The sequence below is a fragment of the Dermacentor variabilis genome, chromosome 3 (genome assembly GCF_050947875.1).
Source record: "Dermacentor variabilis isolate Ectoservices chromosome 3, ASM5094787v1, whole genome shotgun sequence".
NCBI classification, from domain to species: Eukaryota; Metazoa; Arthropoda; class Arachnida; order Ixodida; family Ixodidae; genus Dermacentor; species Dermacentor variabilis.
In genome coordinates, this window is record NC_134570.1 from 171766187 (window position 1) to 171785755 (window position 19569).

Sequence of the window (19569 nt, forward strand, 5' to 3'; positions counted from 1 at the left end):
AAGCGGTGCGGCCGAGCCCGGACCAGCGTCGGGACCTTCCTGTGGAAAGCCACAGCTGTGCATTTTCCGTGGGCTTCGCGCCTGAGGTTCTTGCTTCGGCCGGCAGAAAACAGCCAACTCAGAACTGGCACGGACCGGGGCAATCCGACTGTCTAATTAAAACAAAGCATTGCGAGGGCCGTTGACGGTGCTGACGCAATGTGATTTCTGCCCAGTGCTCTGAATGTCAACGTGAAGAAATTCAGAAAAGCGCGGGTAAACGGCGGGAGTGGCGTGCCATAATGGAAACAATGGAAGAAGCATCAGTGGACCCTAATGTGGCAAGACCACAGGAGGCAACTGACCCACAGCAGGTGATCACGGCGGCTGAAATAAAGGCAGCATTTCCAAAAGAAAATTCGGCATCTGGACCGGACGGCTTTACTGCTAGGCGATTGAAAACCGTCCCGATGGTGGTGTTGAGGGTTTTGCTTAATTTGCTGATGTTGAAGAAGCGACTCCCAATCTTGCGCCGAGCCCGCACAATCTTCATACCCAAGAAACCTGAGGCCTCTACTCCATCAGAACATCGGCCCATTACAATCTCTCATGTTCTGGTTCGCCTACTTCATAAGATTTACTTTAACAGACTCATAGCCGAACTCAAACTTGATGAACGACAGAGAGCCTTCATTCCGGTGGACGGATGTACGGAGAACATCTTGCTTCTGGCGACGATGATCGACGAGGCCAGGCACTCACGTGTTCCTCTTGTGATGGCCTCTATTGATATAGCAAAAGCCTTCGACAAAGTTGTACACCCAGCAATCCTTCGGGGATTGAGACGAAAAGGGGTGAGCGAAGACTTTATTCGATACATCAAAGATTTCTACTCGACAGCATCAACAATTCTAACATACGGAGAGAACTCGTTGTTGGTCCACCCAGTTGCTGGAGTACGGCAGGGGGATCCCCTCTCGCCACTGTTCTTCAATCTTGTGATCGATGAATTTCTGGAAGGGCTCAACCCTGAGCTAGCATTCCGATGTAAGGTTTGCAGGTCTCAGCGATGGCTTTTGCCGATGATCTCATTCTGGCGGCGAGTACAAAAGATGGGCTGAAAGAGCACATTAGGAAACTTGAAAACTTTCTATCACAGAGAGGACTACGAGCTAACGCAGAGAAGTCCTCGACATTGGTGATGCTGCCATCCGGCAGAGACCACAAGTCCAAAATCTGCCCCAACATAACATTTCAGATTCACGAGAAAGACATGACCTCGCAAAATTGCACATCTCTCTGGCGCTATCTCGGTGTGACTTTCTCGGCGACTGGGAGAATACAGGGACCTATAAGGCACGAGCTGGCAGCTTTACTCCAAAGAGTATCCAGCGCTCCCCTGAAACCACAACAAAGACTGGTGGTCCTACGGTACTACCTCATGCCCAGACTGACGCATCGGTTAACCTTGGGACCGATTTCAGCAAAAACGTTAACGGCAATTGATAGGACTATACGATCAAACATACGAATATGGTTGGCACTACCGCTGGATGTCCCAATGGGATTCTTCTATGCGCAAATCGAGCAGGGGGGTTTGGGGATAACCTGCCTGAGGACGACCATTCCGTCTTTACGGCTCCGAAGATTCGCGAAGATGACGCACTCGTCAAACTCAGCCTGCACCTTTGCAGCAACTAGAAGGACAGTGACGGACTCTATTCATCAAGCGGAAGGCTTGTGTGTCTTTAAGGGACAAACCCTTCGGAATCCGAAAGAATCCGGCCGCTTTTGGTCATCACAGTTGCACGCCTCGAGTGACGGCAGATCATTGCAAGGATGCAAAAATGCGAAAGGCTCAACGTACTGGCTAAGAGAAGGTACATCGTTTCTCAAGGGCAGGGAGTTCATTGACCTTACTAAATTCCATATTGGTGCGATGCCCAATCTGACCCGGCTAAAGCGTGGAAGAGATGTGCCGAAGAAGTGTAGAGCAGGGAGCGAGTCGGAGGAATCAATGGGCCACATTCAACAAAGGTGCCACCGGACGCAGCACACAAGAATAGAAAGACACAACAATTTAGTGAAATACCTGTCCAAAAGACTGCATGACTTGGGCTGGCACGTGAAAGTGGAGCCTCACTATGCCACATCACAAGGCACGAGAATTCCAGACCTGGTGATCAAAAGGGATTCACAGGCTCTGATCCTTGATGTCCAGGTGGTGGGGACAAGGGTAGGTCTTACACAGGCCCATGAAGCAAAGAAAAATAAATATAAGATCCCAGAACTGCTGATGTCCATGGACCCTAGACCGACAGTGTCTTCAGTAACGATGTCTTATAGAGGTGTCTGGGCAACACAGTCAGTGGGGATTCTAAAAGATATATAGGACTTGGTATACATGATTTCAAGATAATGACGATTCGATGCTTGCAAGGGGGTCTAAGGTCGTTTAGAACTCACCAACAGATGACCTCCGTGAGGAGGGATGGGAACTTGAGGGGAGTATAGACATCGCACCACATTTCTAGTCGCAAGTCGCGACATTATTTTTGGTCCATCTACCTATTAGATGACAACGTTCCACGCCTGGAATCTTGGCTGCGTCCGAGGGAAAGGAAGTTTCCGTACAACGGTACACGCCCTTAGGACGTACCTCGGCCAGTCAAGACCAGGCTGGGAAAAAAAATATCCAAATGCCTCGTCATATAATTAGTGACGCGCATGAATGGATTAACGAGATTCCCACTGTCCCTATCTACTATCTAGCGAAACCACAGCCAAGGGAACGGGCTTGGCAAAATCAGCGGGGAAAGAAGACCCTGTTGAGCTAAATCTTCCCTCACCAGATCCTGCAGCCACAAAATGAGCGCCAGTTTCAATGCGCAGGTCCGGCGCCTATTAGAAGCAGGTTATCCTAGTGCAGCAGTGGCCACAGTGGCTGAGCGCCTAAAGAAGTCTGTTTCGAGAGGGACGGACGTGATTACAGAAAGTAGTAATAGCAAAAAAGAGTAGTGGCTATTCCGCATATTCATTCAGTGTCGCACAGGCTTAAAAAATTTGCAAGTAGATATGATGTTAATGTTGCTTTCACTGCTCCCAATAAGCTAGTTAAGATATGCGCTGCCGTACAGAATAAAAAGGAGCGGGTAAAAGGCAAAAAACGAACAGATATTTGTCCAGTGAAGCACAATAAGAACAACATTTTTACTGACTGTCGTGTGGGTGTGGTTTATAAAATTCCCCTTAGCTGTGGCCAGTTATACGTAGGGAAAACGGGACGGTGTATCAATCAGAGGCTAATGGAACATAAAAGGTCGTTAACCGGTGGATCGCCTTCTAATCTTTCGCTACATTGCCGGGATTGTAACTGCACGCCAGGGTTAGATGAATGCGCGATTTTGTACAGGCATAAGAATGAAGATATGCGTCTTATGGGAGAGGCATGGCATATCTATAATGGTGGAAGTGCGTGCGTAAGTCAGCCTTCGATTACTTTATATAAGGAAGAGATTAAGTGCCTTAACAGTTATCTCTCACGTAGACCAGCACGTGTACCCGACTGACACGTGGTGTTACCTTTCCTGAGCATGCGCAGATGAGTTTTGTGTTTCTTTTTTCGCCTCAGTGCTCCCTTTAGTTGATAGTCGGCGTTCGTGTCGTCGACTTCTCTTGTGTCCTGTCTGCATGCCTCACTTCTTTTTTGCATAATGTAACTTGTAATATAGCAGATTCCCATGCGTGGCTGCTATGGACCTTTCCACAGATTGCAGCGCCGCGCCATCCCCTAGCGGATCCGCGCAAAGCATGATGGGAGAACGGAGCGATTGTCTCCCCCTTTTTCTATGCTCGCCTGCCGGCTGCTGTCACGTGTTGCGTTGTTCTGCCACAGTTTTCTGGCCTTGTGCGTCTTCTCGTGCGCGTTGTTGGTGTTTCTTAGTAATATCTAGCAGTGGACTGTAGTGCAGGTTAGCTGTTAATCTTTCTGCAGTTTTGTGGTGCTTTTTAGTCGTTCGACATGTCCGCAAAGGAGAATCGCGGTGGCGGTCAAACATGTTGCGTGCCCGGCTGTAGCAACAACACAAGAAAGGACAAAAACATATCATTCCACGGATTCCCCAAGGACAACAAGCTGAAGCAAGAATGGATGCGCAGGATAAATCGGCAAGGCTCGGAAGGGCGACTTACCTTCTGGAAGCCTTCAAAGCACCACAAAATATGTGGTGCGCATTTCAACACTAGCGGGCGCAAGGGATACATGGATCGTCTCCCCACGATCTTTCCACACCGAGTGTATGCAGAACGGACACCTGCTGTGGTTACGGGTAAGACTGCCACTTTGAGAGCAGATAGTTGCCTGCTGCTAATGCTTCCTTATGTTTGCCAGGCGCTGGGAAACCACGCCGTATAAAGCGCGTCGTGGCGATGTCGCAGGAGGCCTATATCCAGGACGAACTCTGCATCTGCGGCACGGTTGAAGTGGAATCTCAGCAACGTACGTAACAGCCTTTTTTCTTTTGCATTTAAGCTTAATGTGCTTCGAATGTGGAAAGCGAACCAGTCGCTGCTATAGTGCTTTACTTTCTTTCGCTAGAAGGAAGGGAGCGGGTTTAATGGTCGGTAAGTAAACGGACTTGTTGAATTTTGACACTGCATAGCAGGCGCAAGTGAAAAGGGAGGCACACACAGATGGGATTTGGTCTGCATTACAAACGGAGTGCTGTCTTATCATTGACTTTTGGTTTGGATTCGTTTCGCCGTGACCAGCAGACGCAATGACTTTTTTTCGGGGGGGTGGCAGTAGGCTTTCTCGCTATTAGAGATTGTACATTTATACCTTTCTATGAGCTGGCTCTGCTACAGCTGTTACTAAAGAGTTCGTTTTACAGGGAACGTTATTCCGCTCATTCAGGTTATTTAAATTCAGGTACTGTGTTGCAGCTACAGCCGCGCTGTTAAAGTATTTTGAAATTGTCTTTGCAGACAACCTATCAGCTACTTCACCTGTGCTTCTTCCAGCTGCTTCTCCATCAAGCATCCATCCCCAGCTACCAGCAGGTAACCTCGCAATGAAATGTTCCGTATATGTACAGCAAGACCTATTGAAGAATGCAACTAGAATGGAATAGATTGAGGAATTGGAAATGAGAGCACGGAGACAAAATCCTGGTATTGTGTTTTGCGCCTGCTTTTAAGCTCTTGCCTATGGCTTGTTTCTGTCATTTTATTTGATTTTGCATGTTCATTTTTACTATAAACAATTTCATATAAATCTGGCTTCACTTTTCCCACCTGACCTTGCTATCATATAAAAACTGTTTGCTAAATGCAGCCTACCATATTTGTTTGAAATTGCTTCATTCCAGACTACGACCATACGTATTCCATGGGACCAGCATCAGAGGCAGCACATCGTTACCATGCAAGGGCTGCAGAGCTTGTAACTAGGTGTCAACAACTTCGGTGGCCGGGCGCAGTCGGAGAGGCGGACGGAAAGACGCGAGCGCGGCGCGGCGGCGCTCCGTTTTCCCAGAGTGCTTTGCGCGGCCGCTTGGTGGCGCGGCGGAATTTGTGAAAAGGTCCATTGGCCAATAGCTGACATCAATCAAGAAGGGTGTTTGGATTAGTGCACTACTTCCTACTGTTACTGTGTATAGTTAATGATGCATTTGAATAAACAGGCTGAAGTAAACAAAAATCTGCTTTCGAATTTCGATGGTTACGTACTTCCCAAAGAAACCAGCTATCGTCTACACGGGCAGCCACAGCCACCTGTGTAGGAATTAAACTTTGGCCACCCTGCTTATCGTTGTTGTAGCCATTTGCTCTTGCTAACTTCGATTAGTGTTGAACACTCAACTAGGCTCGAACAATGCGAAACTTAAGGTCAGGTCATATACTTACTCTAGTGTTATAAGCTCTTGCCAGTGCGCTCACTCCTAGCCGCTCCTGGTTAGACACCTTGGCAGACTTCGCTTCAAAATGTGCAAGTTTAATGTGGCAACTATCTCGATCAAACTGGAGCAGGACGAAGCCGGCCCGCATTACGAAGCAAGGCCAGACTGGAGCATATGAGCACCTGTCGTGCACTAAGTAAATGCTGCGCATACGCACTACAGTTTTATGTCGCTGTAGTCTGTCTATGTAGGGTAGATACCAAGGCTACGAGGTGTTCATATGAGTGCTCACTGCAATGAGCGCAATGCAGCTCACTGAGGGCTATTGCATTTGGCATGTCGTAGGCACCAAAATTGGAAGTAGTGGCATCTACGTGAACATCCAAGATAAAATTTTAACTGCATGTCGCAGTGACGTTCGCTAGGTGGAGCCTTCGCAGTGCAAGGCATTGAAGAAGGAGCAGGAGCACCACAAAAGGGATGTTTCATTGCCAGTAACTCTGCTCATGCTAAATGCATTCAAGTACTTTTTGTGACAAAGTACTTCTGAAATAGTCTCTTTTAACTTCAAATGCATTTCTCAACTTTTGTAAACGGTGGGTCAGCCCCCCCCCCCCTTTAAGCATGTGATGCAAGCACCTTGTGGATAGCATATATGCAAATCCTTGTGCGTTACCGCCGAGATTTTTCATTGCAACATGGGTGGCACCTAATCTTAAGGGTTATGCCAAGGAATCACGTGCTGCTAATTATGCCTGGCTTTCAGCTAGTGATAGTGGCAGCATTTTTTTCAGTATCGGTATCAATAACGTCTACTTTTGAAAGCCTTTTGCGATGCCTCTACTCATATTTAAAACAATTTTGCATGGAGAATGCTATAAAGCTAGATTTTGTGTGGCTGAAAATTTTGTTGCATTGGGGTTTTAATAACTGTTAGTGCAGTGGTACTTATATTAAGCTCTTTGTGTTCTTTGCAAATGCATGAAAATTATGCCAGCAGCTGCACTGCTGCAAGCTAATTTTTCTTCAATAATAGCGATTGTTCAATTTCTCTGTTACAGATGCCGCCAAAATGGTGAAGCGATTGAAATGCATGACAGAAAAAGAGAGAGAGCAAGTTGTGGTGCCCAGTGTTAAGGTAACCAATACTTTAAGTGCATTTGTAGTCATTTGCTTTGCACATGAGTGAGTGTACAGGAATAAAACAGAACTGCATTTCAACAGCTTAGCTACAATTTTTTTTTCTTATTCAACTGCAAGCAGACAAGGCTTTTTAAACAAATTGAACTTCAATCATTTGCAGCAGCATACCCGGAAGGGTAGGTTATTTGTACTTTTAGGATCTTTGTATGTAGAATTTTTGTATTTCTCATAGTGCCAGCCAGAGGCTTACACCTAGTAATGCACCTATTCATACATCACCCTTATGTGCCATGCTGTGCGTGCAGTACAATTGTAGCTTAGAAACCGTGTTGTATTGTTGAAGCTGTTGTGTTCTGTTTATGGAAGATGGTGCACATATTTGGAGTACTGAAAGGACTGCTGCATAATAATACACAGCAACCTTTTCTGTGCCATTTTCACAGAATTATATCTAGATAAAGATTAACAGAATGGTCCTGTGTAATTATACAAATGGTACTATCTATGTTATGAATCAGCCTTACCTAGATATGTGGATTCTACAGAAATGCTTCATTACTCTCTCTGATAATAGAAGGTTATCTTGTTCTTGCTGCTTGCACTTCAATTTTGTCGTGTGCATTTTAACAACTCAATATGCTAGTTATTATTTAAAGAAGTATTTGCATGATGCTTTCAAGTTTTTCATTTTTTGTGTGAGGTGAATGCGCTTAAAACCTTGGAGATAAATTGGCAAGTGTCAAAGCACCCCAGATAACTTACTGTAATTTCCTGAGCCAGTTTTGGTTTGTTTCCCAGTAGATACAAGTTTGCTCACATTTTGACACAGAAAGTGGTTACATTGGAGCAGGACATTGCAGCAGTTTGGCACCTTCTTTAGCTCACTCGGTAGTTCGTTATGCTGCTACATCTGGCTGCGCAAAGCGGCATAGCAGACAAAGCGAGTTGAAGTGGTTGTCATAACATCGCAATGCCCTGCTCCCACAGGGCCACCTTTTGTGTCGTGACGTCAGAACACGTACACCTCCTGGGAAACAACAAATCTGTTCGTCCAAAAGCTATTATAGTAAATTATTCAGGTTGCAGAGTTCGAAATTATTATGCGGTGCTAGTGTTATTGGGGTCTAGGACCTTCATTTAGCCCCAAAAATGAAACGAAGAAAATTTCATGCCAGTACTCATTTAGTACAGAACTTGAAAATTTTTTGTTTCCCACACATCATATGTTGACTACCCTGTAAGATTCAGGCAAGGCTCCCCCATCTGGACCTGCCAGTGGATGCCATCTGCGATACTGGCAATCCAATCTTAATGAGAATCGGTGGTGCATGTTATCCTATTATTGAGCCAAGTGTAATCCTTGTTTTGTATTAAGGGGACACTAAAGACGCGCTATATCAATTTAAACTGATAAAGCATTCTTTCAGGTCTCTAATTCTGTTTACTTCACGGGAGTAGGTTGATTATTAGATGAGGAAATGCTCAGTGTGCAATTTTCCGAGTTTTGCTCTAAGCTCTAGCTCATTTGACATCATAGATTTCACATGTTTTTATGAACTGGGGTCGTTTAACTCAGTAAAAGTTCTTGAAGCTTTCTATGTTCAAGTTGGCTCCTTTAGAGTACAATGATAAGCGGCTTTATTTGTGAAAAAAGAAATTACCTAAGCCCAAGCAGCCACCATCAAAAATCTGTGATGTCACTGCAAGCTGGTGCGGGAACTTCAAGGCAGCAGTGCCACCAATCTTTTGACTTGTGCCTTTTAGTTTATTGTGCCTGTTGTCACAGTACAAGGGAATACATTTGTATTGTAGAAAGTAATTTACAAATGCATCTGGAATTCTCCTTAGTGATGACACGCCACGGTTGCTTAGTGGCTTTGGCATTGTACTGCTAACCACGAGGTCATGGGATCGAATCCTGCCTGCGGTGGCCGCATTTCAATGGAGGCGAAAGGCAAAGCCACTCATGTACGATGCATTGGGTGCATGTTAAAGAACCGCAGGTGGTCAAAATTAATTCAGAATTCCCCGCTATGGCATGCCTCGTAATCAGAGCATGGTTTTGGCACATAAAATCCCAGAATTTAATTTCTATTTAGGGCTCCTTTAAGCTGTAACATTCATTGTCTCTGCAAAAACTTGCCTCAAAGTGTTCTCCATAAAGTTTTAACAAACATAGTAGATATAAGTTTCTATAAAAGTTGAGATATAGCTACTAGCATGGCCTTATCTAGTATTGCACCACAGATGGTCTTCACTTTCAGCAGTGTTTATTTTCACATCAAGGAAATTGGCAAATCAACCATCCTTTGGAGATGATTGGCGATGTTATGCGATTACCATTCTTTCTTACGATCAGTGTGTAATTAGTGATACGTGATGAGGCTGTTTATGACGGAACTAACAAGACGGAATTCCGATTCATTGGTGAGGATTACTTGCTTCTTAAAGTTATGCTTGTCTTAAGCTCCTGTGTCCACTCCACAACAATCTGGAGCAGCCTGCGCTTGATGAGTCAGTTAATTTGGTTGGATGAGGTGGTGGTTCGCTGACCCTGCCCTTGTGGCTGACGTACATTTCGTACAGCTGAGTAGAACCTCGCAGGTTACGTCTGGGGCACAGCAAACGAGTCCGATGTGTTGTAGTAATTGCAGTAATGCCGACAGTCATTTGCCTTTTCATCTCCTACTGGTGTTTACCAACACAAGCAGCAGTTACCCAAGTTGATGCAAAAGAGGTTCATGGGAGAGCGGGACATACCCAGGGTCACGTATCCAGTGGCTCAACCTTGTCCAATGGTTGGTTGCGAACTAGCTTCCCTCAGCATAGCAGCACGATGGTCTACCCATTAGACAATGGACTATCCAGCGACTCAGGTTGGCAGGAAAACGGTTAGGCGTAGGCACCCGAAAGTATGTGAAGTATCCTAAGAATAACTGAATTTTCTGAATGTTTTGGATACGTTGATGTACTTATTTTCTTCTTTGTGCTGGAGAGAACCTTGTTTTTCTGAAGCATGTGACATCCAAACAGCATAAGAAGCTATGAAACTAGTCAAGTAAGATTAGCATTCTCTGTTTACTGTATGGCTGTCGTCTAAACATGCTTGAAAAGCCTAAAAACTACCATGCTAACAGTTGCTTAAAATGTGCAGATTGACATTGGCAGAGGCGTGTTATTCGAGGAGACAGTCCTGGCACAGCTCACAACGGCCTGCCATGGTGGGCCAGGCAAATTTGCCAGGGCGTTGCTGCGGCATGTTTTCAGTGAAGAGGAATTGATGGGCCGCTCGCTCTTTGGAAGTAAGGACTCAAAGGGGCAGAAAGAGGCTCTTGACCCCATCAGAGTGAACGCAGTGATAGGCAAGTACCCTACATGCATTCCCATTGCATTCTTTCATTCACTGTTTGTATCTTAAATTAGCAACTTGCCGTTAGCATAGCAAATGACTTTCAAGTAGCCTGTGTCTGCAACTGCATGCTACGATAGCCTACCATTTGGAATGGCTCTTCATATGAGCTAAAGGGGCTAATCCATCCATACTGGAATGCTCCTAAACTTTAAAAGCTGCCTCAACTGCTAGAAGTTGATCGCACCAGTCAAAATTTGCATTTGCACATTGGTAGGGCTATCTGAGTGTGATTGCAATGAAGAGTTCTTCGTGAAGCATGCTACCCATCTAGTGGCATCGGAGATATGCTTAAGGAGCCTGAAAGTGTTATATTATTGGAATTGTGAAAAAGCTATGATTAAGTGCAGTTACTGCTCAATTCGAGGGGCAGCACTGCCACCAATCTTCAGCAATCAAAATGGCCCTCTCGGTTCTCTGAGGCAAAACACAGGTTTCACCTATTTTACCAGACCACATTGAACTATAGTTGCTCCTGTCTTGAAGGAGGTCATGTGGTGGCACACAGCAGCCTTTCAGCAGAGGGAGCTTAAGTTACGTGGCATTTTTGATTGGTTGTTTCAATCAAAGCAGCAATAGGGGACAGTTGCCAGCATCCTTGTCAACACTGCTATGTTTAGCAAACATCTATTGATTCTAGACACGCAATCTATTTATTAACATGCAATTTATCACTTTGCATTCTAGGATGTTGCAAAAACACATTTGTGTGACCTTTTCCTACATTTTTAAATAAATTGAACTGCACTTAATAGGCCCCTAGCAGCTGCCTAAAGCTTAGACTATGAGACATGTTCACAGCTCCCATTCAGAAATTGTTGCAAGTGGCTCCTGCTTGCTTACTTCCTTGCTTGTTTACAGGGTTATAAACGATTGCTGAAGTACTATGGGTTTACATTTATTGAAAAAATGAATGTGTTACAAATTCAGGATCACATTTTGGGGGGAACTATGTCCCCCAATTTAAGGGTTATATTTTTTTATTGTGGATTTAGGTTCTGCAGGTTGACTTTTTAAGAAAAAAAAATGGGAAAATAATTTTTTAGGTGACAAAGTGACAAAAATTTTCTAGTGTCCTCAGTTTTACACCCTGTTTATTGTGGCATGCAGGACAATGTAGCATAAGACTTACTTTAATATAATGACAGGGGGAGGAATAAACTTTTATTATAGAATCAGTACTTTATGATGGCCGGGCCTAAGCGTCCCTTGAGGGGATATCGAGGGCTTTCCTCACGGGCGTGCTGGGTCGCCCAGGTTTGGTCGTCGAGGGCGGAGCCCCGCGGAGCCTCACGCAACCTCGATGAGGGTCAAGGTGTTAATGTGTGTGTACTGTGCTGGGCATTCCCACTGCATATGCGGAAGCGTAGCCGGGTCAATGCCACAGCACCGACAGTTGGGGGTAGTGTAAACGTGTGGGAATATAATTTGGAGGCGGGCAGGTGAAGGGTACGTGTTTGTTTGTAGCAGACGCAGGGTGGTAGCCTGCACCCGACTGTACTGGGGGTGAGGTGGAAGGAAGGTTCGGCGAGCGATATAAAAGGCCTTAATGAGAGTCGTTACAAGTGGTCAGATTGTCTCTGGTGTTCGACTCGTCTCCAGTGACTCCTGCGCGGTTGACTAGGCCTCGCACAATGGAGTAGGTGAACTCGTTGAGGTAGGGGGGGGGGGGTGGTGTAGAGAGGGCCCGCATCGGGTGGGATCCATGTCAGGGAGATCACGTTGTCTTTAGAGTGTGGTGCCTGGCAGAGGATGCGAAGGGCCCCGCAGGGGCGTCTGCGTGAGCAGGCGTTTGGTGTGTTGCGACACCACGGACCCGAGCACACGAGGGTTGGACCCTCCCGCGTGTAGCCGTGCGCGGCTCAGCCGTGTCTGGGGAAAAGGGGATCCTGGGGGTTGAGCCGATGCTGGGTGTCCGGACCTTTAAGGCCCCCCGGCGGAGGCAACACACCTCTTCGGCCTCGGCTTCACATAGACGGCACCTCCAGGCTGACCCACCTGGAGGACATCGGCAGTCGCCTTTTCCTGTCTCTCCCTCCTCGAATCTTCGCCTTTATCTCTCACTTTTTGACCTTTCCTGTCTCCTTCTCTCTTCTTTTTACTTCCTTTCTCCTGGCGGCAAGGGTTAACCCTGTGTGGCTATCCAACCTTGGGTACACCATATTCGGTTATAGTGACGGCGTACGACTGGCGTCGTGCAGACTTGTACGCAAGCTCTGCCGCGTCCCCTCGTTGGGCTCCGTGGTGGGCGGTCGGCGCTGTTGCCGAATGCATACATTTTTTCATGGAAACTTCTTTCCCCTCCCTTACTGATCGCCCTCAGAAACGAGGGCGCACCGAAGATGTCTTCAAGTTTTTTGGACGCGAAACCCAGAACTTTCCCCACTTCCATGTTATTCATTCCGAAAAGCCAAACATAGCAGTGCGAAACATCTCACCATTCCTTGTTTCAAAGTCCCTAACTGATATTTTTGGTCCAGGTTACAAGGTGTCGAGGATGGCAAGCGGCGACCTTCTCTTGGAGCTCCGTGATTTAAAACAGTATGAGAAACTACCGCAACTAGTGTCATTTGGAGAGACCCCCATAACAGTAACCCCGCACCGTACAATGAATACCACCCGCGGCGTTGTGTCAGACGATGACTTGCTTGAGCTGACTGAAGCAGAACTCCTGGAGGGCTTCAGTGAGCAAAATGTTATCAATGTTAGAAGAATAAAGATCAGGCGAGATGGTAAAGAGATTCAGACGAAGCACTTAATAATCACCTTTGGTTCAAGTTTCTTGCCCGAGTCAATCGAGGCAGGCTATATCAAGCTCCGTGTCCGGCCGTACGTGCCAAACCCACTCCGTTGTTTCAAATGCCAGCGCTTCGGCCACAGCTCGCAGAGCTGCCGAGGTCGCCAAACTTGCTGCTAAATGCAGTGCCCAAGAACACACCACTGAAATTTGTGAGAACGCTCTCCACTGTGTAAACTGTGATGGGGAGCACGCCGCGTACTCGCGGTCGTGCACATCCTGGAAAAAAGAAAAGGAAATAGTAACAGTTAAAGTAAAAGAAAATATAAGTTTCAAAGAGGCACGCAGGCGGGTATCTTACCTGCCCAAGAAAACATTTGCCGATGTGGCGCGTAAGGGGGCAGCGTCACAACGGCCTCCGGCGGCTGTCCGACCCACAGGCAGTGAGTTGGCAGTTACGCCATCTGCCCCCGCGGCGGTTGCAGCTAGCGCTGCTCCGTCAACCGAGGAGAAGGGACCATCGACCCCGAAGGTGGGCGCAGCCGAGGCTGCCTCAACCTCCCAGGTCCCTTCCAGCGCTGGCAACGGCCGGCGCAGCCAAATTCCCCAGGGAGCCCCATCGACCTCCGGGCTGGTGGGCGCAGGGGTCTTGCCCTCCAAGGCGGGACCCTCGCTGGTAACTTCTCGCTCGCAAGAGCACGTGTCCGGCGCCTCACAAGAGGCAATGGACACTACACCTATTCCCAAGGCGCACCAAGCGCCTAAGGAGCGGCGAGGCTCACTCGAACGCTCCAGAAAGGGCAGAACCCCTGTTACAGGGCCTCGAAAGAGCTCTGTAACCTAAGGCATCACCTGTTTCCATACACACAGCACTTATTAACCTTCAATATGGATACACAAATTATTCAATGGAACGTTAGAGGTCTTCTTAGGAACCTTGATGACGTACAAGAACTCATACACAAACACAATCCAAAAGTGCTGTGTTTACAGGAAACACACCTAAAATCAAAACATACAAACTTTCTCCGACAGTACATAACTTATCGCAAAGATCGCGATGATGCTGTCGCATCATCGGGCGGTGTTGCCATTGTTATTCAGAAAGGCATAGCGTGTCAACGTTTGCAGCTACAAACGCCCCTTGAAGCAGTGGCGGTTCGTGCTGTTCTCTAAAACAAACTTATCACTGTGTGCTCGCTCTATATACCCCCACATTACAAATTAACTAAGTATGAATTTAAGTCCTTCATAGATGAATTGCCAGAACCTTATATTGTTCTTGGCGATTTCAATGCACACAACTACCTGTGGGGCGACCCTCGTATAGATGCGCGAGGACGACTTGTTGAACAGTTCCTTCTCTCTTCTGGTGCGTGCCTGTTGAATAAGAAGGAACACACATATTACTCTCTTGCAAACAGAACATATTCTTCAATAGATCTTAGCCTAGTTTCCCCGTCACTACTGCCTGAATTTGAATGGGAAGTTAACAACAATCCTTACGGAAGTGACCACTTCCCCATACTACTAAGATCACCTAAAGATATCGAATATCCACCACAGGCTCCTAGGTGGAAGGTTGACACAGCTGACTGGGAGAAATTCCGCACCCTAACTAGTATATCATGGGATGACATGTCCTCGTTAGAAATTGATGCTGCTGTTGAATATTTTACAGCCTTTATAATAGATGCCGCATCAAAATGCATATCAGAAATAAATGGCCTGGCATGCAAACGGCGTGTCCCGTGGTGGAACGACGATTGTAGAATCGCTCGTAAAAAACAGAACAAAGCGTGGGGGTTGCTACGCGCGTCTCCCAGGGCAGGAGAACCCGCCGACAGGCTAAAAGAGAAAGTTGGGAAAAGTTCTTATCAAGTATAAATTCCTATACTGATGAGGCCAAAGTATGGAACAAAGTTAATAGGATAAAAGGGCGACAAACATATTCACTTCCTCTGATAAACACACAAGGTGAAACACTGAAAGATCAGGCCGACTCACTTGGGGAGCATTTCGAGAGCGTGTCGAGCTCAACCCATTATTCTCAGTCCTTTCTCAGATATAAACAGATAGAAGAATGTAAGCCAATAATTAGGAACTCCAGACAGAATGAACCCTATAACCGGCCTTTCAGTATTGCCGAGTTGAGAGCTGCCTTGAAGACATGCAAAAGCACTGCACCGGGACCTGACAGAGTCATGTATGATATGATCAGAAACCTACATGCTGACACACAAGTTACACTACTCACACTTTACAACACTATTTTAGCTGCGGGATACCTCCCATCTACATGGAAAGAGGCGATTGTCGTTCCTGTCCTGAAGCACGGAAAAGACCCCTCCTTGGCAGCAAGTTATCGTCCAATAGCTCTTACGAATTGTTTGTGTAAGCTCTTTGAAAAAATGATTAATCACAGACTCATACACTTCCTTGAATTCAACAATATACTCGATCCCTATCAGTGTGGCTTCAGACAAGGGCGGTCCAGAACAGATCATCTTGTGCGCATTGAAGGACATATTCGCGATGCCTTTGTACACAAACAGTATTTCCTCTCCATATTCCTCGATATGGAGAAGGCATATGATACAACATGGCGCTACGGGATCTTGCGAGATTTGTCGGGAATGGGCATGTGTGGAAATATGTTGAAAATAATTGAAAGCTATTTGTCCAATCGTACCTTCCGTGTAAAAGTCGGCAATGCACTGTCACGTCCCTATACCCAGGAAACTGGTGTACCCCAGGGAGGCGTGCTCAGCTGCACTCTCTTTATTGTTAAGATGAACAAACTACGTGCTTCACTACCACCTGCCATCTTTTATTCCGTATACGTAGACGATATACAAATAGGCTTCAAATCCTGCAACCTCACAGTATGCGAAAGACAGGTACAGCAGGGCTTAAACAAAGTGTCCAAATGGGCAGACCAAAACGGATTTAAGGTCAACCCCCACAAAAGTTCTTGTGTTCTCTTCACAAGAAAGAGAGGCCTGGTCGCAGATCCTTGTGTAGAACTGGGCGGACAACAAATTCCTGTCAACAAAGAACACAAATTCCTAGGTGTTATTCTTGACTCCAGGCTCACTTTCATTCCTCACTTAAAACATCTTAAAGAAAAATGCCTTAGAACAATGAACATACTTAAAGTACTATCCCACACAACGTGGGGTAGCGACAGACAGTGCTTATTGGATATTTACAGGAGCCTAGTTCGATCACGGTTAGATTATGGTGCCGTAGTATACCACTCTGCCGCATCGAGCGCGCTTAAGATGTTAGATCCCGTACACCATCTGGGTATCCGTCTGGCCACTGGCGCATTTAGGACAAGCCCTGTTGAAAGTTTATATGTAGAGTCAAATGAGTGGCCACTCCATCTTCAGCGAACCAACATCAGCTTAACGTATTTTCTCAAGGTTCGCTCTAATAAGGAACATCCGTGTTTTACAACCATTAACGACTTCACGTGTGAAACACTTTTTAATAACAGACCCTCTATGAGACTTCCTTTCTCACTGCGTGCAAGAGAACTTAGCAAGGAAATGGATGTCCCAATTCTCGAACAACGCCTAATGCCTCCAGCTAAGCTAGTACCGCCCTGGGAGTGGCAGCTGATAGAGTGTGACACATCCTTTGTAGAGGTCACTAAACATGCGCCAGAGACACATATCAAAATGCATTTCTTGGAGCTCCAGTACAAGTACTCGTGCACAGAGTTTTACACAGACGCTTCTAAGTCGCATGCCGGGGTGTCCTACGCAGCCATTGGTCCATCCTTCTCGGAATCCGGTGTACTGCACCCTGAAACAAGTATATTTACGGCTGAGGCCCATGCACTATTGTCGGCTGTGAAACATATTAGAAAATCAAATATTCAAAAAACAATTTTATTTACAGACTCCCTAAGCGTCGTGAAAGCCTTGAAGTCACACTGTAAACAAAGAAACCCCGTAACTACTGAGCTCTATTCCTTTCTCTGTAGAGCGTATATGTCTAACCAGCATGTCATTGTATGCTGGGTGCCTGGACATAGGGGCATTGAGGGTAACGTTCTAGCAGACCAGATGGCCACATCAATTTCATTGCATACAGTTAATCCTACCGCTTCGGTCCCTGTCACAGACCTGAAGCCTTTTTTAAGAAGGAAACTGCGAAACCACTGGCAACGTAAGTGGGACGCAGAAGTAAACAACAAACTGCACGTGATAAAGCCACAATTAGGTTCTTGGCCCTCCGTAACAAAATCACGCCGGACAGATGTCCTATTCTGTCGTCTAAGAATAGGACACACATTTGGCACACATAATTTTTTACTCACTGAAAATGATCCTCCAACCTGCGGTAGATGCGGGGAGAGGCTGACCGTCCTCCACGTCCTCCTGGAGTGTCGGGCAGCCGAATCTGAAAGAAGGAAACATTTTTCCCTAGCATACCGGCAGCACATCCCCCTACATCCTGTAATGCTACTCGGCCCAGAACCTTTATTTGACACCAACACAGTACTAAATTTCCTGAAAGATGTTGTCCTGCATGTTTTTAGCCCCACATGTTCGTAGCGGGTCCTCTCTTCAGAGGATGCCGCTACGATATCTCTTTCGTATAGCACGCGCCTCTAGGCCCTTGTGTTCCAAGGGCTCCGGTGAGGCAGCAGTGCTCCAGGTAATTTTACTATCTCTTATATCTTTTATTCTGCATCATTCATTTACGATGGATTTTAATGTTCATAGTAATCGTCATTAGTCATCGCCATAATTTTATAGCACATAGATTTTACGCACTTTACAGCGACAATTTTTAGGCCACTTTACAGCCAAGTCACATCTCCATAATACATCGTCAACATCACCACTTGTCATGGCGCTCTTTGGCCAAACCTGGCCCTTGCGCCATTAAACATTACATATCATCATCATCAGGATGCGAAGGGCTTGAGGAGAAATACAGCCTTTGCTGAAGTTAGTGACGGCTGAGTGAGAGTCACACGCGATGGTGTGACAGGTGGGATCTAGAGTTGCCAGGGCGATGGCCACTTCACCCATCTCGGTAGTGGGGGTAGTGACGCTGGAGGTGTGGTGTAGGACTCCATCGCGTGTGGCGACGGCTTCAAATTGTGTGCCATGGGGAATATTGGGCTGCATCAACAAATGTGATTCCAGGTACGTGAGCAAGGGCTTTTTCATAGCTCCGGCCTGAGCTTGTCGCCGGGCCCTGTTATATTCAGGGTGCATGTTTCTCGGGGCAGGGTCTGTGTGGATCCAGCTGCGGATGTAAGTCGGGATCGATTGTTTGGTGCCCTGTTGCTGATGGTAAGTGAAGCCAAGCGTGGACAGAATAAAGCGTCCCGTTTCAGTATGGGTGAGCCATTCAAGCTGAAAGCGTTGTGGGGCGTCAATGAGTTCAGCAAGGAGGTTGTGAACTCCCAGTTGGTTGACGAGTTCAGTGCTGGTGTAATGCAGGAGGCCAAGTGCTTGCTTGTAGACCCCTCGTTTGAGGGTGTTGAGCTTGTTTTAACGCGACAGCGTTAAGGAGCTCGTGTCGCAGAAAAGCCGGTGTCTTCGGCGTTGGCGGTGAGCGATAAATCCCAGCAGGCGCTTCATGAATAAAAAACAACTTGCAAGATGGGCTGGGTGGGAATCGAACCTGGGTCTCCGGAGTGTGAGACGGAGACGTTACCACTGTGCCACGAGTTCGATGCTTCAAAGCGGTACAAAAGCGCCTCTAGTGAACGCGGTGTTGCCTTAGAAACTAGCTGTTTCTAAGGCTCAGGCGTGCGTCGCTTGCTCAGGCGCACATTTCGTTGTCGCGCCGAACGCTCTGTTGCTCGACGCTCACCGCGTCCGATGCGAAGCGCGTAGTCGCTGCGCCGTAGCCCATTGTCTTACACCCCTTGGCGGGTCGATGGGAACGCTGTCGCGTTCCACTCTTGAAGGCGAAGCTTAAGCGTCCTCCAATTTTTTGCTCAGCCCAATACCAGTTGAGGTACGCAGCAACTTACGTAATGTGACATATGACAAAGGACTGCACAAGGCGGAGAAGGCTTTCTTTTTTGAGTCCCCCTGGTCGGTTGGAGATACGTTTAAGAAGGCGTAGGGTGTTTGAGATTGGGCACAGATCTTGTTGAGAGCCAAGGCATTGGAACCGTTGGTAGAGATAGTGAGATCGAGGACCCGGATACTAGGGACGTGTGGGATAGGACTGCCATCTTGAAGGCATATGGTGATGGCGTCACAGGGTCGGTGACCAGATTGGTGCTTGGGAGGGCGTCCCCGCTGAATGGGCTTGTAGAGAAGCGCCGATTTAGCCGGCGAACAGCGCAGTCCGGTTCCTTGGAGATCGACTTCAACCGTGTTCATCGGCATTTGGAGGGCTGACTCCACTTGACCATCACT

The 19569-nt window shown here is 46.8% G+C and overlaps 1 protein-coding gene across 1 annotated transcript in view; it reads right to left on the reverse strand.

Annotated features, from left to right (window-relative positions):
* Nucleotides 1-839: 839 nt before the first annotated feature.
* The window catches only part of LOC142576521 (uncharacterized), a 100451-nt gene continuing 81721 nt past the window's right edge, over nt 840-19569 (reverse strand). The window contains exon 6 of the mRNA XM_075686672.1: nt 840-1096. Coding sequence (XP_075542787.1) covers nt 1043-1096 — 54 coding nt within the window. The 3' untranslated portion in view covers nt 840-1042. The remainder of the gene's footprint in view (nt 1097-19569) is intronic.